Source organism: Pomacea canaliculata, linkage group LG8 (assembly GCF_003073045.1).
Source record: "Pomacea canaliculata isolate SZHN2017 linkage group LG8, ASM307304v1, whole genome shotgun sequence".
NCBI lineage: Eukaryota > Metazoa > Mollusca > Gastropoda > Architaenioglossa > Ampullariidae > Pomacea > Pomacea canaliculata.
Window position 1 is genome coordinate 27,270,900 of NC_037597.1, and position 27,124 is coordinate 27,298,023.

The window sequence follows — 27,124 nt, forward strand, 5'->3', positions numbered from 1 at the left end:
AGAGCGACAGGTGTACGAGCCTTCCTCAGGTGTAAATAATCCTAAATCCACAAACCTGTGCACGCTGCAGAGGAAAGGGGATAAGGGAAGGGCTAGGTAGGGTACATGTTGACTAAAATCACCTGCAATAAAATACTAGTTTGCGTATCACATGTAAATGGCGGTGAAATAATGAGTAAGCCTTTTTTTTTTTGCGACGAGAAAACATTCGACAGGTGAACAGATCTTACCGATTTTACAATTCTCGTCAAAAAACACACTATGCCCACCAGACACTACCTTTTACTTCCTGTTTTTTCGTGCACTTAGTTTTTTACTAGCCCTCTCAAGCCACAGCTTGAAATGCTGAAAAACATTCAGAAAAAAAAAATCTTCTCAAACATAGTCATGCTATCATTATCATGGCCGCATAAACTTACGAGACGGAAAGTCATTCAAGTGTTTTGAGAGGCAATCAGTTGACGTTTGTAATCAATATTCACCGTTCAATAGTTTCTGCAGGACTATCGCTCATCTAAAGTCGAAGAAGGAGTTCTTCTATGCCAAAGGACAATGGCGTCAGGAAAAAATAATCCAGTCCTCAATTCAGCTCCAGAATTACCTCAGCACGTATTCTCTCCCTTGGATTAAGCCTATAAATGTTCAGTTAACTACATGCCTGGGGGCAAAAAATAGGATGTGACAGAGGCTTTATGGGTGTTATTTCTTCGACAAGATTCTACAATCGATTTTCGTCGGTGGGTGCATAAACACAAATCATCGTTAAATCCGTGGGTGCATGTCGTCATAAACACATATCGACAGTTAAATCCGTGGGTGCATGTCGTCATAAACACATATCGACAGTTAAATCCGTGGGTGCATGTCGTCATAAACGCATATCGACAGTTAAATCCGTGGGTGCATGTCGTCATAAACGCATATCGACAGTTAAATCCGTGGGGTTTATGTCGCGGGCTATGGGGATGGGTGAGTGACACACCTGGATTGTTAACCAAGCGAAGTGAACAACACATGCCACCATCTCTCTTCCCCACCCCGCCTCTCCGACCTCACACACACACACATCCTTTCTTCCAAACGCACCAAATCCATGCCTACAATCTCTCACATAAGTACACAACCACATATGTATACATACACAAACACATATGTACATACACAAACACATATCACCCTCACAAATACACGCACGCATCCTCGCACACCTCTTACTCAAAACACACGTACATTTCTCTCTTGGCCTTTTGCATGCTCGCTGTTTAAAGATTATTGAACTCCGCCAGTCTATCAGTATATGCATCCTATAGACAGGTCAGCTCTCTGCTATCTTGGTGCCAGATTTTTCCCCGCTGCTGTTTAATGTTCCTTGCGATACAGACATGGCCCCACATCGCAAGTCAAACCAAAATTGCACGTGATGGTCGTTGCTACAATTGTGTACAGTTACATCATGTGTGTGGCAAGCAGACGGCGCAGGTTTTGATGATCAAGAGAAGCAGGTGCGCGCGTGCGTGCAGGATCAACCGATGCACCAGCACATCGCAGCATTTCGTTCCCGCGGCGCAGCCATGAACTACTATGGACAACGAAGAGCGCACTCGCAGGTAACAGTACTCACATGCACCCACATGTACCCAGGCACGGAGGGGCGGAGGAATCGTCTGCCAGCAATCCAGTAATCGTGCATCTACGGGAAGTCATTCGGTACCAGCATTTATTTCGCTCTCACGCCTCTGTCTTCCCTCCTGCTTCCCGCACAAAACCCCCTCCTGTGAGTTGATGTATGTGTAGTCATCTGAAAAAAAAAACTTTCGTGTAAAGACAGATAACAACACCCAATAAAGGTCTAGAGAAAGGGAAAAAAAAGATAATTTATGCCTCATTTATTTTTATTTTTTTGTAGCCGTAGGCTATATTCTATATGCGCAATGATAGATTATGGAGAACGGAGTAGCTACACACACCAGCGGTGGTGTTTAATGGCCTTTTGAGAGGAAAGGCAACTTCCGGTTCACGTCCCAATGGCGTGGTGACGGTGATCAGGCGTTTACCATTGCCTGCCACCTTGGTGTGTTCTTTATTGTGTGTCTTATCAAACTAGAAGCTGGCGAGCAGGGGGCGACCGCCCAAGACCCCGCGCCCTAGGGGACCCTGCACATAGCGCCTGGTGGGATCGTACCTCGGCAGATGGAGACAACCATAGTTTTCAACGATCTTTGACATTCCAAGAACTCAAATCGCCTCCCCTTTCCGTTCGCGCATTACTTTAAAACGTTTTTTTTTTTCTCTCTCTCTCTCTCCATTAGACCTCCCTCATATTAGAAAACTGTCAAAGTTGACGAGATAATACTTCAAAGATATGACCTGCGGTGGTGACATTTTTAAAAAAAAAAAATGATTAGGAAGCCGTTCCACTGTTTAGTTTTACATTGTTGAACCTTGCATATCGTGTGTATATATATATATCTTTTTGCCTCCGAAGAGTAAGAGGAAGTTAGTGTTAGCACCTACAACTAAATGTGTGGAAGATGTAAGATTGTTCTCTGGTGCTAAGAGTGAATTTAAAGCTTGGAACAAGGGGAAGTTTGAATAGGGTTTCAAGTAGGGCTTCTGCAGGTTTGAAGAGAGTTTCGAGTGGGGCTTTGAAGGGTTGTGAGGTGTTTTGAAGAGTTTCAACTGGTGCTTTTAAGGGTTATGTTACAGCTGAAGGTGTACAAACTCAGGTAGATGAGGTATAGGGGCAGCAAAACTACAGGTAGCCCTCAAAAAGCCTGCAAGGAGCCTATGCAGATCCTGCTTCCATCTGCCAGATGGGGTATAACAGTCATTAAGGGGGCCAAGAACTCTTGCAGGCTGGGTTATTACATGATGTTATACCAGTTTGAAAAGGCCCCACAATTTTATTAGCCCAAGACTCTGCATCCCATTAACTGGCACTGCTTTGTCTTCCTAGACGATGTTTTGTAAGCTACCCTCTATGACCTGTTTCGGAAGAAACATTCCATGTTACAGGAGACCACTCATAAGGTATTTGAAGATTTTGAATGCTGCAGAAACTTTTCAATATTGACTCTCCCTGGATGAATCGTTATCTGGATGTTCAAAAATGTTGTAATGTTTTATACAGTGCAAAATCACTGAGGGAATATATTTCCTACTAAAAGAGCAAATTTTATTCATGATTAAGTGGCTGATGCTTGACAGGAGACAGATTACGCACACAGGATATTTACTTTTCCTTCTAGCACACAAGATCAATTATGCATTGCATGCTTCAGAGGTTCACACCAAACTACCTCCATTAACCCCTATGAAAAGGAGGTCTTTTCTCTTGCTTCACATTACCTGTATTAATAATTTAAGTTTCCTTTCCTTTCTGATTACCCCAAATCATGTGTGGCTCAATTCTTTACCCAGCTTAATTTACATATTGATGTATGCATATTAATTTTCTGCTATTTTTTAACCCATTTTTCCCTGTTTGATTACAGTAGACACTGATGACAGCGGTCATACTCTCATAAATATTTAACATATAGAAATGTAACAGTTGCTTAGATGTAATTACCTTCCTAATCCTGAGCTGGATCTTTGTGAACACTAATTGTTTCTCTTGAAGAATACATAAATATACTGGTACATCATAGCTGCAAAGAGGTTTGCGTTTTTTTAATTTCGTTGTTTTACTGTCAACTACCTATGGTACCTAGTCTGCCTTTAATTAATGTTAAAAAATATGAAAAGGTGTACTGTTGTCTTATCTAATGTGGTGATATTACAACACAAAGATTTCATGCTGACATTCTTTCAAGTGTTGAAAAGAAATAATTCATCATGATTTTCCACAAATCCATGGTGTTGTATATTCTTCTTCAAAAAAAAAAGGAAAAAAAAAAATCCAGAAAATGCACTTTAGATGCACAGTTGTTAAAATATATTTTTCTAAAAGAATTACTGTACCTCAGAATGTACAAAGTGCAATAAAAAAAAAAAACTAACCAAAATGTCTCATACACATCAAGAAATTACAAGCAAAGACATGCTCAATGTTTGTGAATGTTAAGGAAAAAAAATCAATCACTGACTCAGCAGTCTTCAAATTTAGGCTTTCTTTTCTCAACAAAGGCTGTCATGCCCTCCATTCGATCTTTCTGTAAAACAAAGCAAGAAGTATGAGATTTTAAATTTATCACAGTTGCATAACAAATAAAGTTAGAGGGTGTTTATTATCTAACAAAATAGTTTAATGCAGAGATTCTCAACCTTTTTCGTGATTGTACCCCGAAAGGGTGAATGTCCGCGGGTACCCATTGCGCATAAGTTTGCACACAAAAGTATTTATTTTCATAATGGCATTTGCTTATTTATGTCACTGCATACCCCTGCATAACCATTTCTGTATCCCTAGGGGTAAATGTACCATTGGTTAATAACTGGTTAAGTGGATTGCATTAATGCACAAGTACATGCACAACCGATGAAAAGATGACGATATCCATACATGAGTGCAGGTACTTGCTTGATAAAGGCAAGTATCTAAGGGGATATAGAAAAGGCACACTACTTACAGTCCCAAATGTTGTATGGAAAAGCCTTTTTTCAAGATGAAGGCCCTCACTAAGCGACAGCTCCTCGCCTAGAAAAAGGAAGAATACAATCAAAACCCTTGAAAAAAAAAAACAAAGCATGAACTAAAAGAGATCTTTTTCTCAAATTATCATCTGTTGTATTTTTTTGCTTGATGAAAATGATGCTCTGACCTGGACTGATTGCACAGATGCACTAACTAGGTGCTAAGTCTAGCTGTCAGCTAAAATCCTTACAAATGATTAGAAATTTAGGTGACTGATAGTGATCAGAAACCAGATCTGTTCAGGAATACAAATGTAGGCTTGTGTCAATGAAAACAAAGAAAACCTTGGAAATCATCACATGATGATCTCCAAATAGACAATGTTTAATCTGTTAGACACCTACTGGATTTTACTGCTTCCTTGCACATGGCCACAATGATTTTAGAAAAGCCAGCTATCTTCTCCGCTGTCTTGACCGCCTCATCAACCAGTGTCTCCACAGGAAACACTTTGCTTACAAGACCTTCCACAAAATCACCAGACAATAATGCTTAGCAGTTAAACAAAAAAAAATGTTAATAAACATACACTTCTATGCAGAATGAGTAATGTTATAACTGTCAAACTGTCCACTGGTAATGACCATTAAACTGTCTACTGAAGTGGCAGAATAAGTTTAAAAAATACCATGGTTCATTTAGACATGGCACTATTTTTGCATTTAGATGATGCTGACAGGTTGTCCTTAATTCAAACCTATGGATTTACCTGCCCTTTCTGCTTCTTGTGCTGAGATTCTGTCCCCTGTCAGGACCATCTCCATGGCCTTAGATTTGCCCACACAACGGATCAGTCTTTGTGTACCTCCAGCACCTGGTGAGTATATTTGATCACACCAAAACAAACAAAAAAAAAAACATTATGTTAAAGCAAGCACTGTTAGCAACTACACATGCACAACTATTCATATCATATTGGTGTACAGGAATATTAACAAGATAGCATAATTTCTTATCAACATTTTAACTCATTTTAAACATGATTGTCAAATCATAATATTCTAATAACAAATTGCATTTGTTCATAGCTAAACTTCTATAAACAATGAAATGTGAAAGTAAACTAAACAATTATTTTATCTCTTTTAGTTTAGAAATGTAGTTGTTCTGATGGTTAATCCTCAAGATGAGAACCAGGGATGCACACGAAGTGTGTATGTCTGAGTGTGTGAAAGTGAGTCTGACACAGTGTGTGTGTGAGAGAGAAAGAGAGAAAAAGGGAAAATGTGTAAGAGAGAAAATGAAAAATAATGTGTTGCCCCTGCCAAAATTTCTTTGGTTAAAAGCTTGGTACAAACCATCACATACTGTACACAAAATATGTTATACTGATAAACAGATATACATGAGAGTTACTAAAACGCTAAAACACTTGTAAATGTTAACTTGCCATAGCTCTTTCACATGCACATACCTGGGATTGTGCCTAAAGTAATTTCTGGCTGCCCAAACTGTGCCTTCTCTCCCGCATAGATAATATCACACATCATCGCCAGTTCACAGCCACCACCTAGCTGTAAAGAAATTTAAAAAAGCTAAGTAAAATAATTCCCTTTTACATTATCATCAATGATTACCAGGCTATAAAGGCGAGACATTCTGATTCCTCTTCATTTCAGTATTAATATTTTACCTCTCTTAATTTTCTCTCCTTAAATTGTTTAAATACTTGCTTTTTGAATATTGGCCTCTGTAATTTAGTACTGACTTATTATAAAAACAGTATACTAGAAATGCATCCAATGAAAACATGCCTATAGGAAAAGTGTAATGATAACTTTTAGCACAGCAAAATAAAATGTTATATATGCCTAACTAGTGGAAAATGGTGAAGTGTTTGTAGAAAAAAAGACTTTGAAATAGATGAAAATAAGTTAAAAATAGATTAACCAAAAAATCTTTATAAAAGTTGTACTAAACATATTGCAAGCTGCACAAATCCAAAGCACATTTTGTAAGTAGAAAAATTTCTTTTTATAAAAAGTACAGTGTTATAGAAAGCATTACAAAGCACAGAGCTATGCACAAGTTAACATGCAAACTTTATATTCTGGCTGAGCAAGCAACAATGGTAAATAATGCATAGTAAATAACCAAGTGTATTTAACCACATCCTGGGATGAACTGCTACCACAGCTGTTTCTACAACAGGGCTTGACAGAAATGATGAGCATTCATGCATAACAGGTTAACATTCATTTTCACACCCCCATTTCCTATAATGACTAGATCTCTGGTCAGAGAATTAGTAGTTGGAATTTAGTACAGATTTAAATTGATTAAAAAACCCCAATAAAACAGAGGTGTTCCAATAACTACTTGTTACAGATAAATGATCAAACATATTTTAAACGTTTCAGTGGTGAAAACTCTACTTTCAGTCAGTCCAGAGCATTTAAGTTCAGACCAGAGCATGCACCACTATTAATGTCAACCAGTTAGGCATTAAACCAAGAATTACTTCAGCTTGGAATGTTATCTTTCTATACAGTTTACACATGCAGATGCAAATGCCTTCAAAGCTACAGCTCAATTGCGATGATTCATCTGCACTGAATGAGTTATGTAAAAAAAAGTTAACTCTGAGCAACACTCACGGTAACCTGATTATATTAAAAATAAATGCTGATTTCCAAAACAAGAAGATTAATGAGTGTCCACACAAATAGCGCCATCAGTACATATGTGGTCTGCAGCCTTGCATTGCATGAAAACTTTGTAAGTCAATAAAGTTCTGATTTTAAAAAAGTAGTTGAGAGTTAGTACGATGTCTTTTTTATGGAAGCTAAACTGTCAATCTTTGGTGGAGTAGACAGAAATAAGGGTCCATAAGGACAACTCTTGTTAGAGCATCACACTAACGGTCACAAACTAGTTTCAGAGATCCAAAGTCAGTTTAGAAAAAAAGATCACTCACAGTTATGCCCAGTCCTGCAAATGGGTATTGCCTTTTTATATTTCCCAAGACAAGATCTGACCCCAGAACTCTCACAGCAGTGGAGACAAGCAAGTTTTTTAACCACTACACTACTGGGCAACCCTGCTTCACTGATCTTGGGGCCAGACTTTATAAGGACAACGACCATCTCCTCTCTCTTCCTGCCATATTCTCTGCAGTCCTCTACCGAGTCACAGTTGGGTCAACAGAAAGGAATATGCTACATCACATGGGTATCAAACCTGAAAGTTTAGGTTTGGCACCTTCACTCTAACCAGCAGGCATTCTTCTCCCACAAAATGGTAGAGCCAATAGGAAAAAAGAACTATAAGACGTTCATAATTCTCAAAAAACAAGTGAAATCCCCTTGCAGACATGTACAATGGACCAGAGTGTGAAGAAGCTTATTAGTGCTCAAATATTAACACCTTTCAATTTGATAAGAGATAGAATTGTTTCTTATGCATGCCTGCTGGGTCTGGGAAACCATGTACCAAGCCTAAGAAAGCCAATGCATGCCTTAGAAAGGTCCAGGAAAATTTTGAGTCCTCGGGAAGGGTAGGATGTCTCTCCAAAAAAAGGAATAGTATGCAAGCATCAGCCTCCATCACAGGGTGGGAACATTATACAGGGTGGGGGGAAAAAAAATCAAAATACAACACTGTTTGTCAGTTCCATCATTTGAAGTTTGTGGTGATGCTGGTATTACGGATGAACATGAGAGTGCTGCATAATTGTCCATGTAATGACATCTGTGTAAGTTTATAAACTCTCATGCAGCCATCTTTACACAGTAAGGCAACCTTTTTTCTAGATTGGAATGTGAAATTAAAGAAAAGCAGAATTTGCAGCAACATTAATCTAGAGACTAAAATCTCATCATCAAACCCAACTAGAGTTTACATACTGCATGGCCATTAACAGCTGCAATCAGGGGCTTTTTACATGTTGATACTTTGCACAGCGCAGAGGGGAAATCCTTGTTAAACACTTCTTCAAATGTCTTCTTTCTCATTTCTGCGATGTCAGCACCAACTGAAATCACACGAGACCCACTAGACTGAGAACCGTGTTGTTACAGACCTATCAGCTGCAGACAACAAAGAGACAAAAATATTTAAGAAAATGTTTGTTTGTCACCTTTCTGAAACCTCTCTTGAAAGCTTTGTGTGTTACAGAAAGAGAGCATGGGTAATGTGAATCATTCTTGTAGAGTCTTGATGCCAAAATGCAAAAGCTGTATCTCTCCCTTTTCCGCTGTTTTTAATTATCCCTTTTATTTTGGTGTGACTTCTTCTAATCCAAATCTTCATGTGTAATATAAAACCAGAAAGGTTATTTTTTTCTGTCAGCCATATTTCTTTCAATTCCTAAATGCTGATCAGTCACCATGACTAAATGATAAAATTAGGTGAAAAACGAGCAAAAAGCTATATCTTACACCTGCACTGGGATACCGGAAGCAACTACTTAAGAAGCTTTATTGGTGTTGCATTTTCTGATGCAGAAAAAGAGATTGAAAAATTTACAAGATGTACATATGTGGCAGAAAAAGTAGCTGTCAAAAAAAAAAAAAAACAGAAAAATCCTTTCTATAGACAAGCAGACCAACACACCAGAAAGACACTTCTTGCTTGCTATCCATATTTTTTTTTTTTTGGTAAGGAAACAGGTGGAGCGATGGGTTGTTACTGACAATTATACAAGGATAAGGTCAAGCATAAAAATACAAAGCGAAAATGGGATAAAAACGTAAATAAAATACAGAAACACCAAATAAATTAAATACCCACAGTACTTGAGCATAAATGTTTAGGTGTCAGATGCTAGCTCTCAAGGAAAAAGAAAAACAATGAGGATGAACATGCAAGGACAAGCAACAACAAGCAGAAAGGACAAAAAAATATCCAAAGCAGAAGGACCAATTTTAAGTTAAGGAAAGAGAATAGCTCCATACAGCATAGCCATTAACTGCAGCAATGATGGGTTTGCGGCATCTGCTCACAATGTCCCACCCTGCGAGAAAATTTGAGTTGTAGGTTTCTGCAAAAGTCTGCATCTGTTGCATCTCCTTAATGTCTGCACCAGCTGCAAGACAAACAACACTTTTATCAAAAGAAAGAGCATCAAGATGACAATATCTCAAAGATAAATAACTTCAAGACAAAAAGTGATTGCCAAAAAATGATGACAGAACAAATATTACGGATCCTGCAAGACAAACTAAACAATAATACACTGGCAAAATAAAGCACAAATAAAAATGCATACCAAACTGGGAAAAAACGGCTGCTGCAAGAAAAAAACCCAAATAACTTCAAGCAGATCTATAACAAATCTATCTCTAAAATGAGAGATAAAGCAAGTTTTAAAAAACAACAGCCATAAGACAACAGGATCACTGCCAAGCTAAGCACATGCTTTTTTTGATCACACATTGTAAGATTATCTGTACAGATGGTAAGAAAAATCACATGTAGGGGAGGGAACAGGGAAAATCTGGAGAGAAATCAACAGTTCAAAGGATCTTAATTAAGTCCTGTAGCCATGTGGTTAGTGTGTCAGCATACAAGGCTTGCCAGAGCCAGTGATTGGAAAACTGTCTGCCAGCGAAGCAAGCAGTGATCGGTACCTGACTATTCAAGAAAGATTTAAGTTTACAAAAGGAGAGAGTTGGGATCAGCCTTCTACATGCCATGCAAATGCACTAGGCACAATAAATGTTTACTGTCTCTTATGGGACCTGTTCACTATAATTTACCTGCTTGGCAGCTAAAGCAAACTTTCACAGTGTGCGAATATATATCACAGATTTTTCTGTGGTCAATAATAGCACACACATTTTAAGATGCAGAAAGCATGCAACTGTTACAGCAAGAAATTGTTGTTGTATACAGATTTTACATTTTTAAAACACAGAACAAATGTTTCACACCTGCAAAGGCCCTTTCACTTCCAGTGATGACAATGCACCCAATTGTTTTGTCTTGTTCAAACTCCCCCAGGGCTACTGTCAGTTCTGACATCAGTCCATCACAAAGTGCATTGAGTGCTTTGGGTCTGTTCAACTTTATGAAACCCACATTGTTATTCTCTCCACGTCTCTCCACCAGCAAGTTCTGAAATGGGCCTGAAAAATATTTATCACCACTTAGGTGCCAGTACTGATGTCTAACTCAAAGCATATGCAGACATATTTTTCTAAATGCTTTATTAATGCTTTAACAGGCATGAACAATCACTAAACATAGTGGATAAAACTATCCCAAAAGCCTTGTATGCAGAAAAGGATGTACATATGCAGCACAGTCAGTAGTCAAAAGGCCTGCTCTTCCTCGGTTTCATGTTGACTTTGAGGACACTGCGTACACTATCTTACCACAATTATGCAATACAGTTAAGAGCTTGTTACATCTGTACTCAAACCTGTTGAAATTAATTTCTGATGTATAGCCGGAAGAATGCCATTTTGCGATCTGGATGCTTGCAGCAAAACAGTTTTACACACTGTTCCCACAACAGTGCGGAGCGATGCCATGTCTCGCGATGTCAAACTTGAATGAACTTTGGATTATCTGGAGACTTTGTAATTTTTATTTAAAGAGTGCTGAAGAAGAATTAATTATTTTAATATATCCAAATTATTTAAGTTAAATTATTTTAACATGTCACTAATCGTGAAATAATGAAAACGACTACGTTTCTAATAATCGCAAATAAATCAACGATGGGTTATGGTTCTTTTTTGTAATGATTACTAAGAGTAATTTCCCCTGGACTTCTATTTATCTGTAAGTCTGTACCTCGGGGTATCGAAAATGTTCATGGCTGGCGCGTATTTTCTTGCAGCGAGAAATTATTTTGTCTTTATTTATTTTAATTTTTTGTCGACTGTTTTACTGATCACTTGGTTTTCTTCCTTCCAAATAACTACACGCACGCGTATTCCCTCTCTCTCTGTGACTTCGCCTTTCTGGGAGTCATTCCTGTCAAACTAAAATTCAACCCATTCATCTTTATTTATAAAATACTGACGGGTGAACTGTACCCCAAACTCTCTTTGCTATTTTGCTCAAGCAACATTCAAACTTCTCCAAAACTTCAGGGTTACATATTCCTAAACCATAAAACATCAGAGATACTTTCCAATTCCAGGACCCTTGTAAATATATATTCTAATCATTACTTTTGTACATATCTTTAACTATTTTGTTTATTACCACTCATTTTCTTAATATTTACTTAATACTTAGCTTATTTTTTAACGTCGAGGGCTAAATAGAAAAAAAAAACATGTCTTACTTGAATTACTTGACAACACTCATAAATAAAGAATTGTTATTGTCTCTCTCACGCACACTTATAGATTGATATGTTGCATACAAATAATATTTTCTTGAATTTCAGGACAGTCAAATTTTTTAAAAAATGGTTCGCACTTTTTTCCTGATGTCAAGAATTCCTCGCCTGTGCACAAAATTTCTTCATGAAAAAGAAAGATCTTTTTCTTATACAAATAGACTTCAACTGTCTCTCACACAGTCTCAGAGGAGTTTGCAGTTTATGTCATCAGTGCCACCAAGTTTCCTCCCCGTTGTTGAAGCGAACTTTATCTACACTCTCAAGAGAAGAAAGTGATTGGAAAGACAAAGAAAAATCATCAGAATGTTCATCAGATCTTGATAGCAGAGAAAGAAAGAGCACTAGAAAAGAATCACCATGGAGGCAGCCTATAGCTTGGGAAGAACACATGCAGTTCCCAGGACCCCAACTCAACTGGGAATATCTATGTAACCCAGATAACACAGATATTATCCAAGCAAACATTAGTAACAGAAAAGGAGTTGGAGATATTCATAGAGTTGTAAGTTGGTTTTGACAACTAGGAGATATAATCTTGCTTCCTTTATATTGTATGATTCAAGTATCTCACAGATAAAATTATGTTATTTTCTACATTCTTAGTTTCACTTGCATTTTTGAGGCAATCATCAAATAAGAAAGAATGGGATCTTGGATTTAAGTGTTTTAAACATTAGGCACATTTAAGTTGAACTGTTTTATGATGTAATGCTGATAAAGCACGTCACCTTTTTCTCCTTTTACTGTAAAGCAGTAATATGCTAAATAAACATGCTGATTAGTGCTTTGCTAAGGTGACCAGACGTTTCGGCAAAAGCATCACGTGGAATGGAGCACCGTCAAAGGCAGAAAAAAGTGTTTTTTTATAAGACAACGGAGACATGATGGACTGACAGTGCAGGTGTAGCAAGATAGGACCTTCCTCCGCCCGATGAGCAGGCGGACAAGAGGTCAAAAGCGGGACTGTCCCGTCTGGTCACCTTAGCTTTTGCAGACAAAGTATACATTTGATTGTACCATCATTTTTCTGTTTTCAAATTAGCATCAACTTTGGAAGGAGCATAAAAAAAGCAGAAAAAAGTAACTCTTTATTTTTTGATTGATATAAGTTTACTGTCTGCTCAAATCCATTGAGCACAAATAGGAACTTCTGATCAGTGCTACACAGGAAGCGAAAGTATTCTACATTGCCTATAACTTTGGAATAAAATATCCATCTGGAGGTACTGTACATCTTTTTTTTTTTTTTAAATATAAGACGCTTGCTTTAATTTGTATTTTGCTACCATTCAGGAAGGTGACAAACAACAGCTGTGGCAGCAGCTGCTGACAGAAGCTTGAATATTCCCAATTTGAGCCATCCAGCCTCGGTAAATTGATTTAGATTATTAGTTTATTCACATGTTGATGTTTGTGGCCTTAACTATTGGTAACTCACTCAGATATATATCATCTAAAAACTGTGTCTGCTTGGCTTATGAGCAAGAAAGTTCTAAATTGTTAAGAACTTAATAATTTCTTTTATATTTGGTGTTCCATGATTTTATTAGCATTAGCATCTATGTCTACTGTTGCAGTTGTACTATTATGATGTTTGCTTTAATCATAGTGACAGCTTTTATGATCATTACTGTAAAAAAAGTGGTCATTGATGTTTCATTATCATTTAGCAGTCACAGCCCTTGTCATTATCAGCACCCAATTTATCATCAGACAACAAAAAATATATTTTTGTATACTCAGTGATAACACTGTTATATTGCTGTTGTTGACCGAATAGTATATTTGGTTTATGTGGCTGAACTGGCCAAGGTTTAAGAAGTGTTAGTGTAAGTGGTACATTTTACTTTTTTTTTTGTATCTTAGCCACTTGGGGAAGAGGCAAATGCTAAGCTTGTTGAGAAGCATGGGCAGCAAAGAGGTAAGTTTATTAAAAATACGATCTTTCTCAGGTGAGGAAGAAACAGTCTAGTTACCCTGAAGAGTTGAGAGCATCTAAAATGTTTATTTGCAATCATGTGAAGTGTTATGCAATTAGGAAAAATGGTTACTGTTCCGATATGTCCTTTTTCTTCTTGGGCAAATCTCTAGAGAACTGTGCCAGATTTATAGCTAATTCGTTCTTTTTTTCTTTCTGGTTTTTTTTTTCTCTTAAATTTTTTTTTTTTTGTGGTGGGGGCAGGAGATTTTTTAACAATGAGCAAGATATTTCCAAGGTAGGGAAAGCAAATGAAAAACTGTTTTCTGTTCAGACAAAAAGCAGCAGTTTTTTTACAGATGGTGAAGCAGTAGGGGAATGGAGAAAACACTCAGTTTCGAAACATATTTGGGTAGAGTCTTTGACCAGCCATTAATTCAAGGCTCTGTTGGGTCAGTAACTGGAAGATTCCCTCTATTGACAAGTGGGGTACTTAACCTAGCAGAGAAGGGAAATCAGAATTGAATGGTTTAAATATTTGTGCTCATTTTAACAGATTTATATTTGAATATAATGTTCAGAGTTCAACTTTAAGCCAAAGACTGTTGTGGAACTTGGAGAAGCACTACAGCTGCTAAAAACTAGGTGAGTCACACTAGGTGAGTTTAAAGATTTCCTAAAGCACATACCATGGTTATGCTTATTGGATTACAAGAATGGCAAGTTTACATTGAAAGATGTGATATTTCTGTTTTCTAATATGTAAAAACAGCCTACCATTTTTTGCAATTGAAAGTCACCTCAAAGGTTTGTTGCAGTGATGTTGGCATGACAACAGGACCACGAACCTATTATTTTATTGGAGCACTGGCTGAACTGGAGCAAGCACTAGTGAACTTCACACTACACAAGTTGCTGAAACAGGTTCCGTGCCTTTCTCCTGCTGCAGAGATGGAAGGCGTGCAGTTTATGAATGAATAAACTTTAAGTTACCTTTGTCAGCACTGTTTTTAAGTTGCAAGGAAGTCAGGTGTACTAATTGTTCAAAGAGCCAGATGAGCATTGAAGTGGCACCCCGCTGCTCCCAGTCCCATGCACTAATCCCCAAGCTTTGACACTACCCCTTAGTTGGTCACTATTATTGCTGACTGATTATTATTAGTGGAACTTTTAAATGACAAAAGGTGGAAGCCATTTATGGCCATTGGTTAAAATGGTCAATATTATCATTTTAATTGTGATCTATATTGACATTGAACTTGATACCTGTCCAAACCAGCAGATTACAATGGATGGTTGTTGCAAATGCTTGTTTATGCCAGTTGTTAGCATGTATAGGAGCTCAGTTCCATCTCTCTTTTCAGGGTTTCAAACTGGTGTCCGTACCAGACCTGCTTTACCCGAATGTTATTGTAAGTTCTGTGGCATATATACTTTTCCTGTATGCATTGTGTGTTGATATTACAGTTTTATTATTTTCTTATTTTGTTACCATCATTCTTTATAACCATTCTCAACTATTACTTTAGTGCCCACCACCCATTGGTGCAGCTTACCTTGTAATGGTGTGGTAGCTTGCGTGCCTCATCAGTCCACAGAGTTATTTCGGCAAGAACCTTGTGCCGAAGGCAGGTCCAGCCAAGCTGATCAGGTCTGTTAGGGTAGAGATGAGACCAAAATGTTGCATCAGCCTGTGGAGGAGGGGGGGAGAACCCAAATTCCACTAGCCAAGACAGTAAGAAGTACAAGTGGGGCTGGATAGGACAAAACCTACGCGAACCAGTTGATACCTTTGCCAGGCAGGTAGGTACTTGACTGGAACCCTCGGGAAGAAGAGAGCTGGGAGGTCAAAGCAGACTTGGAAAAGAACAGTAAAGTGTGAGGCAAAGGATGCCGGAACCACATGGGCCCAACTGAGGGGGAACGCTAGAGAAGTGTTGTTGCGGCCTTATGTTCCTCAATGAGTAGCAAGAACTAAACCTTTTACTTTAGTGCATTTTTTTTAATGCATAAGTGTATTTACAACTAAAAGACATCAACAATGCAACTTGCTGTCATCTGCCACTGTTGATCATGGATATACCAAAAGATATAAGTGTAGCATTTGATTTTCAAATAAATTTGTATCTTCAAGGATAATTCCACATAATCACTCAATTAAAACACTTCCAGGACAGATGTGGGTTCAAAACTGAAGGGGAGAGAACCCAAGTGTATAAGTTGCCAGTGGAGACATATGGGTTGGCATGTTTGGCAGGGACTGCAGAAATGTCCTTGGCTGGTAAGGCTTTGTTTTTCTTTTTCTTGTTTACCCTCATCATCTTTATGGGAGAGTCATATGAATGCCTTATGCAACCTGACACTTAAGGCCTTCCTTGATTTTTTTTTTTAAACAAAAGACCTTTAAAGTTTTGATGGAATAGGACCTCCAAATTGCCAAAAGGTAAAATTTTCTAGTAAAAATTGTGCGTGCATAAGTAAATAAACATTATGAATACTAAAATGCCATATTTAAAACACATTTGCTCAAGAAGCATTTGGAGTTTGAAGGCCACAAGTTTCTATCTGGTTATTGTTTCATATCATCTCTTGCTTTCACAGTGTTCAGCAGTAATAGAATTACTACCATTCATATTATGTAATTGATTAGCACTTGGAGCATAACCTGTAAGAAAAGTACATATTATTCATGTCAGAAAATTTATTAAGCTTCTTATTACAACCCTGTTTATATAGATTACTGTGTTATACCTATAAATTGTAAGTACATCCTTTTTTGAAGGATGCAGGAGTATTATCTGTTACTAATAGAAGGTTAAGCACTATCCATGCTTTTGTATACCGGTAAATGTGGTTCCACTAGTCTTTATAATGCAAATCACACTTTGTTATGGTTCTTGAGTGATAATCACATGATATTTATCGGCTGTGATGATGGATGGAGGCCATAGACTTGGCTTTGGTGGCTGAGAAACTGTATTGTTTCTGTGCAGGGCTGTTTTTAAATGAAGTATTAAATGGCAGAGACCTTCCCATGAAGTAAGTAAAATTTATCATTAGAGCATTATCACAGGTAGGGAGATGGAAGGGGCATTTGCATTCAAGGCTTGAGGCAAACATGCACTGTCTACTTCAGTACTCATGTGACATAGCATATTTTTACCTGTTGACCTTGCTAGTAAACGTGTACAAAGTGAAAGGGTTGGGGAAGGCAGTGAGGAACAGGTGCTGCTGTCATAAAAGTGCTGGCCAGGAGGTAACTGTGGGGGCCAACAACCTCACTTCCCAAAGGCTAAAGGATTAATGGACTGTATTTTCTTTTATAGTTATTTATATGTATTATATATATAAATAAAATTACTATATGCTTTATTACTTGATAAACTGTTGACAGTTTATTCGTAGCCTTGCTTCAGAGTGTTTGAATATTAATATCTGTCACTGATGATGTGCTTTTTTCTTTAGTTATTCAAATGAAGTTTTGTTATATGTTGAAAATAAAGAGCGCAGCATCTTATTGGTCACATCTTTGTCCACATTGCCAGAGACAGCTTACTGTCAAGTCTGGCATTACCTTTCAGTTTGCATTAATTTTTAAGGCTCTCAGCATTTAGATTCAGGTGTACAGATTTTCAGAAGTATCAAATAAAACAGAAATTCAGTTGTTGTTTCTAGGATTAATAGTTATATCATTTTGAGAGCAAACAGGTGTAACATAACAGATACATCACTGGTACACTCCTTTTGTGATATAGGCTTACAGCAGTCAGTCGCTGCTACAGAGCTGAAACATCGGACATTGCAGAAGAGAAGGGCATTTACCGTGTACATCAGTTCACAAAGGTTTTAAGACAATATGTTTAAGATTCTGCATAATGTAATAGTCTTTGTAGAAATTATTTTCAATTTTTAATTCACTATTTATTGCCACTTGGTATAATTATATTATGATTTATTTCTGTAATTTTTTATTATGGCTCTTTTATTTGCTTAAAAGAACTTTTGATATGTTACTAATGAGTACAAGGGACACCTAAGGGCTTGTGAGTTAAGAGGTATGCAGTTTCATTTTGTATTAACCAAAGATCTGGTCTTGCCTTTGCATGGCAGGTGGAAATGTTTGGAGTCACTGCGAACTGCAATGATGAAAGTGAACAACTCCATCAGCTTTTGTTAGATGTCGAAAAAGATCTGTTTCTCTCCCTTGGTCTGCATTTTAGGTATGACCCATAACGGTGCTTGAATATGTACCAGCAAGCATGCACTTTTGTGAATATGTGTAATAATATTTGTGCAAATGTCTGAAGATTCAACCACAGAGTATCAAGACATATTTTATCAGCACCTTGTGTTTAAAGCAGTGTCTTTGTATTATAAAATCAACATTTTCATAATGGGAAGGAACCAAAACTAGAAAGCATTCAGCAGCTAACTACTGAAAAGTTTTTCATTTATTATTCTCCTTGCTTTAGGCTTGGCTGTATGGTGCCTTCTTTAAAAAAATCTGGTAGCTGAATTATCAAAGGTGTGGCTAATTTTCAGAATCTTAGACATGCCAACAGAAGAATTGGGTGCCCCAGCATATCGTAAATTTGATGTGGAGACTTGGATGCCTGGTAGTGGCAAGTGGGGAGAGGTGAGTAATTTTCTACTTGACAAGGCATCTCCTAGATATCCTGCTTCATTTGCTCGAGATGTGAAATCTCATATTTTATTCTTACTTTTTAAGTCAGCTGTTTTCAAACCGTGATGAAGTCTTTACTGATGATGAAGGTTTTTTTTTTTTTTTTTGGGGGGGGGGGTCATTAAATTAGTCTTGTCTGTGAACCTAACTTGTGATTGGAACATGATTTGTGTTTTTTTCCCTCTTTCTTTGTTCAGTCTGTTTCTTGCAAATTTTTTTTTAAACTTCAGAAAATAATGCTGTAAAACAGTCAAAAGCAACAAAATCTGTTTCTGGATCAGGGAAATTGTTTTTATTGGAGGGTTATAGAGTGCTTTTGCTGCTGCTTTACACAGTATTAGTATTACAAAGAGGTTTTAAATTAATAGAGTAGTATCAAATAGTATCAAAACTTAAACATGTATAAGTGTTTGTGTTTGCAGATTTCCAGTACCTCTAATTGCACTGATTTCCAGTCACGCCGTCTAAATATTTGTTATTTAGACTCTGTTGGGGGTCTTCAATTTGCACACACTGTATGTATATAAACATGCATCCTTAAATATACACACGGTATATAGATAGATATATATGTTTGTGTTACTACCCTTGTATGTGTGTGGGGGGAAGTTAAAAGTAATCAAGACTGTTATGCAACAGTTGTAACATCTGTAATCAATTTTTCTGTGTGCAAGACTGTACATGTAATTATTATTGTCATAAAATAATCTTTTTTGTTCTGCTGCCATTGAAGCATTCAGAGAGATATGGGAATTAGATTAAGTGTGATAGTCATTCACATCAAAGGAGGTTAAAATTTTGATGGTACTGGTCAGATGATTAAAGGCTCAGATGTTTCATGGATGTTATACAAATGATGTCAAAGCATTCAACTGAGGTATAATCACCTTCATTAGCTTCAAGTTATTTTACAGGTAAATGGAACAGCATGTGCAGTTCCCAGGATGGTGATGGCACTTTTAGAAAACAACCAACAGCAGGTCAGACTTGTGTGTGTGAGCAAATTAAAAAAAAATGGTGTATGGGGGAGTGAGTAAGCAAGCATGCATGTTAAGGCGAACTTTATTTTGACCGGCACGTCCATTACCAGTGAACTGGTAGACATAAAAGAGAGGATAGTTCTTAAACATGCCAGACCCTGTCTGCTCAGCTAATGCCTTTTTTTTGGCAAAGTTTGACCATCCAGCCTTTAACCATTTTAACCCCCTTTCCCCTCCCAACAAAAAGTAACTAGTGCAGGTCAAAGGTCAGACTTTCTAACTGGTAGACTTAACTGAGACATTTATATTATTATGGGAGCCGTTCACAGTGTCACTAATATATACATATATTTCTCCATTTCTAGAATGGCAGTGTTGTGCTTCCGGAAGTTCTCAAGCCATACATGAACAGTGGCAACATTTTGTGTCCACCTGGCCACCAAAAACGATTTACTAGAATTTCAGGCCGAAAGAGCAGTTAGTGAAATACAAAAGGAGTTGAAGGAGGGGTGTAGAGACGTTGGGCAGAAGCTGAAACCAACAATAGCTGAAATATGTATCAAAGGTGCAATTTTTTTATACACCTGACTACAGTAACATATTTAAAGGCTGGCCCCAAGCCGAACATTAGGTTGTTACAAATAAGCATTGTAAAAAATCTTAACTGTTTTCTTTTGGAAGAAAAGCACTTGTGGACAGACGTTAATTTTATACTATTGAACAAAAAGGCTTTTGCCCAATTAACGACCTTATGGTCAGGGTTAGGTTTTTTGTTTTGAGTCTGGAAATTACTGTTTCATGATATATGAAGACCACCACTCTTTTGAAAATATCTTTGAACTTAAGTGAGCTTTTAACATGAAATTTTTTTTGGAACTACAGTGGTACCTCGACATACGAGTTTAATTCGTTCCGTAACCTTGCTCGTATGTCAAATTGCTCGTATCTCAAAGCAATTTTCCCCATTGAAATTCATTGAAATGCCATTAATCCGTTCCAGCTCCCAAAACACCACCTCACTCAGTTGTTTTTGTTAAGTGTTTTTGAATAAGAAAAAGTGTATTTACAAGAAGAAACTTATGAATAACAATACATATTCTATAAAAACATATTAAATTCTTCGTTTGTGGAAGTGTGTGGGATCTGCTTCAGCAAATCACCGTAAATCGCTCGTGCCTTCTCATACATGATGCTTTGTGTTAAGGTTCCTCCTTGAAGCTGCTTCTCTGTCACCCACACAGTCAATAGTTTCTCCATCTTTTCATGGAGAGAAGTCCGGAGCTTAGAAATTATTGTAACGCCCCTAGCTGGCGTTGTACCCTTTATCAACTCCTGTTTAAGCTCAGAACATTTCGTTGATGTGCTACACCCGTACATCCTCGCCAAGTCAGTTACTCGCACACCTTGCTCATGTTTTTCTACGATTTCGCGCTTTAATTCAGTAGACATCATCTTCTTCTTCGGACCCATGGTTATAACAATAAATGTGACAATGTTTTGTAAATGTACAAAAACGCGAACCCAACTTCTCAAAAATGCTTCGAAAACGAGGGAAACAAGCACACAGACTGAGGTCTAGTCTGAGGTGGGAGAAACTGCTAGACGCTGCACACGACCCCAACATCCGCCCCGCATGTTGGGGTCGTGTGCAGCGGTGTAGTGTGCGATTCCTCGTATCTCAAATCTTGCTCTTATCTCGAAGCAAAATATCGCTCGCTCGGCGGCTCGTATCTCAAAACACTCGTATGTCAGGGCACTCGTATGTCGAGGTACCACTGTATTTATCTAAAGTGTTCTTCACATATTTCTGTTTTACTGACTGATTAAAGTTATCTGTGAAAATTGTGATCAATTCTTATATATTAAAGAAGAAAAATGGTATTTGCAGTGATTAGTTTTGTCAAAAGCAGATTCTTTGCAAAAAACTCGCTTCAAGTACTGATTGTTTACCAGGTTATTGAAGATAATGAGGTTGTGTGTGTGTGTGTGAAAGAACATGTGCACGTTAGTGACCTTTAAGTTTCTTTGCTCTGTTTTAGAGGCTGCATAACTACTAGTTAAGGTAACTCATTCATACCTTACAATCAAAAAGCGGACAAACTTTTATCTTAGTCAAGTATTATACGGTTATAGTTGTGGGTTTTGTTTGTTTTTTTTTTTTTTTTTTTTTTTGCTTAAGCTGAGAGATAGATATAGCACGAATTCAAACTGTCGGTATATCTGTAATATGAAAAATCTGTAAAGCAAAGAGGATTTTTAAAAAATCTATAGACAATACTACGCAGTATAATCGAGGGTGGGGTTGGAGAGAAATCGTTACGACCCTAAACCAGGCAAATGTCATCATCGAATGTTCGACCTAGTTTGGCATCGTCAAGTGTAAGATGGTTTAAACTTTAAAATAACAGTTTTGTGGGAACGCTCGGGACAGTGGAACCAGTCAACATACTGTCCAACTTGTTTGCCAATACAATGAGACTTTGTGTCACGCACGGGTGACTTAACAACTCACTCAGCCAGACAAACGCGCGTTCTTTCAACACACAACAAGACGATTGCCTCAGGCTGCCCACATCTTGTTCATTGTGTTGTCGAGTGGCTCCGGACTTTACAGACTACAAACACAAATACACATTAATAACAACTCGCCTCAACACCTCGTTCTAAAGGCGACAAACATCCAGGGGCACTTCCCCGATCAGTCCAACTTAATTAGTCAATTTCTCACAAAGTATAAAGATTACATTCCTCGCACTCTTCTGTTCAGCAACGAAGTTCTGTTATCTATCTTATGACCGCACTAGCAATCGTTGAGTATTACAGTTCATCGTCCCTCTTAGGGTTGTTCACATGTCCAGCCAACTAGAATCCACTACATGTACCACAAATACACTCACAAAGGCCGTACACACTGGCAGTGTGGGTCAGGGGGTGTCCGGGGTCACAGCGGTGACGTCACTGGACTAACGGTCATCCTAGCCCACGTGCTGCTGGGTGCTGGACCAAAGGCGTTGGAGGAATGGTCCTGGGAGGCGATTCTTCCTTATCCTTAGTTGCTGGCTAGCGCTCCAGTTAAATCCTCCCATACGATTAAAGCCTGTAACTCGATGTTACACTATACAACAATTCTAAACAATGTTCTCCAATTCACGCATCTTTCTCTCATGTTTACAACTTCGAAACCTACGTGAGTTCTAGTACAATTTCACATGAAATAACAGAAAAAGATGTCATTAATACAATTCCATAAGTAATAACAGTAAAAGGTGTCATACCTCGTCTTGTCATCCACAAGGTGTCAGTACAGCGCAGCATCCAGTATCGATGACCTCTACCCTTCTGTAGTAAACACAAAAACTCAATTCGGGAGATGTACACTCTTGACTCAGGCATGCCTTCTTCCCTCGGCATCCCGGGCCTGAGTAAATTTCCTACCTCGTTCCAGCCAAAACCTACTTGTGAACAGAGGTCACCAAACACTTTTTAACACTTTCCCATCTAATGTTCTCATCCATTCAGCCACACGTTCAAAATACACGTGCAGTCCGTAAGTCGCAAAAGGGTTAACTATTCTGACAAAAAACAAACAAACAAAAAAACAAAAAAACGGAGGCACGGACTGGTCTTTGCTTACAGATTTTTCATATTACAGATATACCTTCCTTCGGCAGTTTGAATTCATGCTACATGTATATCTTGGTACTTCCAAATTTTATATGTCAAATCCTTCATAAGGTTAACGCACCGGCAGCTGAAATCGGTGGCCGTACACTAACTGCTTTTATTTTGCTTCAGGTGTCCCCTTCCCTCCGAAAACACAGCGAGGGTTGGCTGTTCTGGGTTCAGCTCTCGTCTCGGGCACGCTGTTCTTTCTCTGCATGTGGCATTTGTTTACATGGCTGGCTGTCTGGACTTATAACCTTAGTTGCTGGCTCGGCGTAAAACACCAACCCCTCCCACTCCCTCCGCCCGAAAAAACAACCTTAGGATTGGTGCAAGCGAGAGAACTCACTCCAGGGCCAGCTTTTCATCAGGGCGATGGCCATCTCTTCTCCATCGTACTTCATCCTCGGGGAAGGCAAGCTAGAAAGCTAACCCCCGATAAAAGTGCAGAATCTAACACCTCCCCCGCTAAGGGTCATATAATTTTTTTAAAATTTAAGCCATCCTAGAATTACTTTGTTCGCTTCGTTTCTGTTTTCTGTAAGGTTTGTTGGTTCTTAACGGCAATCAGGTAACACATTACCAGAAACCAAATCACCTGCTACGACTGTTAGAGATAGTTTCCCGTACCTTGTGTTCAATGATACAAGAAATAAGTTACAATCTATCAAAGTGCATCCAATGCTTTCCATTTCTCACGCCAAGAAAACAATTACAATGCGATGGGGGAAGGGGAGTGTTCACAGTAATTTCATCTAATTTATTGTGCCAAGTCAGTGATGTAACCCATTTTCTTACATTCGTCAAAAATAAAACCAATGGTATCAGAATAATAATTCCAGCTGGTTAGGCAGTGTTGCTCTGTGTGCCACTTACATTTACTTTCGCTACCTTTGTCTTGCTTCGGAAATTCTCTCGTTAGCCAGACTCCGACACTCCAGCCTTCAAGGGTGCATGTCAAAGAGACCATCGCAATGGAGACGACACGGAGATCAAAACTGGAGAATGAAGAACTTGGGGGGAAGGGAAGATGAAAAAAAAAAAAAAAGAAGAAGAGAAATAAGACTCGATGCGAGTTTTTCTAGATATTTCCGTTCACACAGGTCGTCCAATTATTCGCTTGGCTTGACGACAACATTACATTTCGCTTACCCTCCTTTCCTCCTTGACGCACACGCGGCACCAAATGGAAAAATCAATGCCATTGTCGCAGAATTGCAGGAGTTGTAAAAGCTGCAACAACATAATCAGATTAGGCACCAGGCTTCTTCGCAGTGGGCTGCGTGTACATCCTAGTGGCTGCGATAGAAAGAATATAGAAGTATAAAAAGACGGAAATCACTTCGTCTGCTAAACTGAATGCGTCCACAGACCTAAACAGGGATCGGCGATGTCTTCACAATGACATGCACAAGTTTTGTTTCCAGAAGATCAGAGAACATTGTTGAGCACAGCTGAATCGTGAGCCTTGATGTTTTATAAGACTAGGTTTGTATGTAACAGGAAACAAGATAAATCAAAAGTATCCATAATTTTTGGGGCAGGCTTCTGATTCGAGTAATATATATATACTGAAAAACAGTGGAACTCTCTTCCCTTCCATATCCGCCATCTTCCCACCATTGAATCCTTTACACGTGCATTAAAAACACATCTGCTCCACAAACATTACTCCTTACACCAATGTCCGCCTGCTCGTCTTCTTGCAGATTTATGACACTCTTCATTCTTACTGTTTGCTGCCTAATTCCTCTTTCTGTCTTCTATGTTTGTCTTTTATTGCTTGTCTGCGTAGTTCTTTCTCCTTCCCTCCTTCGTATTCTTCGTATATAAGGCTCGGAAGGGATGAGGCTCAAGCCTGGCACTAGTCCAGAAAAGGTTAAAATATTCCTCAATCGATGGGTTAATCTCGTGGGTTTGATGTCATCGTGTGTAGATGAAACGCCCACAAAAAACGATCTTGTTCTCATCAGTGTCTCTCGCATCCTTCTTGTCGTCTGAGCAATCGTCACCGTCTTTAGATACAGATTCGTATCACTAGAAGTCAACTGAAATAATGAGTTCTGGAAGTGGACGATCGCCTTGTTGTAATCCATCGAGATATGTTCCTATCAGAAGACAGTTGGTGTAGGTCGTAACCTCTGAATATTTGTAAGTGCTGCCATATTTCCATCGGTACATTGATGTAACCATTTTTAAATACAGTATCTCACACTCTCTTTGTCGTCTTCCTGTTAAGTTGATGCAAGAAATCCACTGGAACCATTTAGAGTCAGAGCTACACGGACATGTACAATTTCGCTCACTTATTTCGGGAAGATTAAAGAACTCCGAATGCTGCATCTTTCCTGTCATCTATTGTCTTTGTTTGGGCATCACCACAAAAGTAACTTAGCATGGACAATTAACCCCTCACACTCAATTCTCTAACAAGAATAAAGGGTAGGGTCAGATCTTACTTCTTCTACACAGTACGCGGTCTCAGAAGTTGCTCAAGTGTGTGCCTGATGTTGCTACTTAGACAAAGTCCAATTAAAGTACAAGTCTGCTTTATTTTCCAATGCCAACGAATAAAATACAGCTTTAACCGATATCACAAGCACCGACTCAAAACAACAATTAAAGCTCTCCAACACCGACTATATGTGTGTGCAAGTATCTAAAATGTCGACAGAAAGCAGATTGTAGCTCCTGTGGAAGAAAAATGTATGGGCGTCGTAGACCTGCTTGTCTGTAAGCTAATTGTTTTAGCTATCTGGAATACTTCTCGCGGTAACAAAACCTCCCTGTGATCCGCTAGTAAAATAAACAATTTGTCAGCTTTTAGTTCTCGGGATCCTGGCAATGTGGTACTCAGCAAAAAAAGCAAGAAGTAGTCCATCCAATCATCCATATGCTTTCCGGGTGTGCTGAGCGAATTACCACAAAACTTCTAGAATTTTTGCTCTTATTTTTAGGTTTGAGAACCCGACTGTTGCTGAGTGAAATGTCAGGGAAAAAGTTTGGTAATAAACTACAGCGGACAACCAGAGGCAGAGTGAGCAAATGCTTGAGGGGGAAGGTTGAGAGAGTGGTGGTAGGGGTTGACAGCCTTTAAAGCCAAAACAAAAACTAAAAAAAAAAACATGAGATTGGTTTCATAATTTTCCAGGGCGGTCCAGTGGGCAACCATTACCGCCTGTCACCAATACAGCGAGGATTGGCTGTTCTGGGTTCATATTTCGTCTCGGGCACATTGTTCTTTCTCTGCATGTGGCATCTGTTTACATCTGTCTTGCCGTGATATAGTCTTAGTTGCTGGCTCGGCGTAAATGACCCATTCCTCCTCCTCCTCCTCCTCCATAACCTTCAACGAGGTTTGTACCATTTCACAACAATTTTCAGCAGACGTTATTCCTGTATCATCGTCAATTCGATGTCTGTCGCATACAAAAAAAAAATCTAATTGAACACGGTAATTAGCACTGAAATGCGAGTTGTGTACACGGTGAGGGAAGGACAGTCATCGTGGCTCACGTCAACTAGTTGGCTGACAAGAAACATGTCAAATGCCAAACTAATTACAGCCAAGAAAGCAAATGTTGCATGTAAGACGGTTAATAAACAAATGTAGAAATGACTTTGACCTTTGAGAACATCGACTAAATTATAATTAATACAAAAGACACGGCAAGACTGTGGAATACCCACCCGATGGCGTCTCTGCTCCTGCTCCAGTGCCGGTCCTCGTAGGTAGCAATCGGAAATCCTCCGTATGTTAGCAATTCAGTCCCAAGATACCGAGAAATACATTCTGCAGCCTGTGCCTCTCCTATAAAAAAAACTTTTTAAACCTTAGTGAATTGGATGTTATGACTTTGTTATAATAGTAATACAAATTGTGCGCAGAGATTAATCTCAAATAAAATTATTTATCAAATTTGTGAAGGTTTCCGCTGTCACA

The 27,124-nt window shown here is 38.5% G+C and overlaps 2 protein-coding genes across 3 annotated transcripts; one reads left to right on the forward strand and one right to left on the reverse strand.

The window, feature by feature from the left end:
* Window positions 1-3,835: 3,835 nt before the first annotated feature.
* Window positions 3,836-11,291, reverse strand: LOC112570641 (enoyl-CoA hydratase, mitochondrial-like). Of its 2 annotated transcripts, none has more exons than XM_025249182.1 (8): window positions 11,001-11,291; window positions 10,510-10,704; window positions 8,482-8,609; window positions 6,051-6,150; window positions 5,346-5,450; window positions 4,981-5,100; window positions 4,572-4,639; window positions 3,836-4,154 (listed from the first exon to the last, which is right to left on the reverse strand). In XM_025249182.1, exons 1-8 carry the CDS (start codon window positions 11,110-11,112, stop codon window positions 4,089-4,091), a joined length of 894 nt encoding a protein of 297 aa, XP_025104967.1. In that variant the 5' UTR covers window positions 11,113-11,291; the 3' UTR covers window positions 3,836-4,088. The 2 variants fall into 2 exon arrangements, with proteins under 2 accessions (XP_025104967.1, XP_025104966.1); XM_025249181.1 differs by lacking the exon at window positions 8,482-8,609 and adding an exon at window positions 9,532-9,662 and having other exon boundaries at window positions 11,001-11,287.
* Window positions 11,292-11,387: 96 nt separating this feature from the next.
* LOC112571132 (serine--tRNA ligase, mitochondrial-like) lies at window positions 11,388-20,007 on the forward strand. Its single transcript, XM_025249945.1, has 16 exons — window positions 11,388-11,736; window positions 11,982-12,438; window positions 12,979-13,016; window positions 13,270-13,306; window positions 13,803-13,857; window positions 14,436-14,499; window positions 14,673-14,778; window positions 15,219-15,266; window positions 16,027-16,135; window positions 16,848-16,893; window positions 17,610-17,697; window positions 17,965-18,074; window positions 18,397-18,490; window positions 18,961-19,053; window positions 19,453-19,518; window positions 19,884-20,007. Exons 2-16 carry the CDS (start codon window positions 12,061-12,063, stop codon window positions 19,998-20,000), a joined length of 1,449 nt encoding a protein of 482 aa, XP_025105730.1. The 5' UTR covers window positions 11,388-11,736; window positions 11,982-12,060; the 3' UTR covers window positions 20,001-20,007.
* The last annotated feature ends 7,117 nt before the right edge of the window (window positions 20,008-27,124 follow it).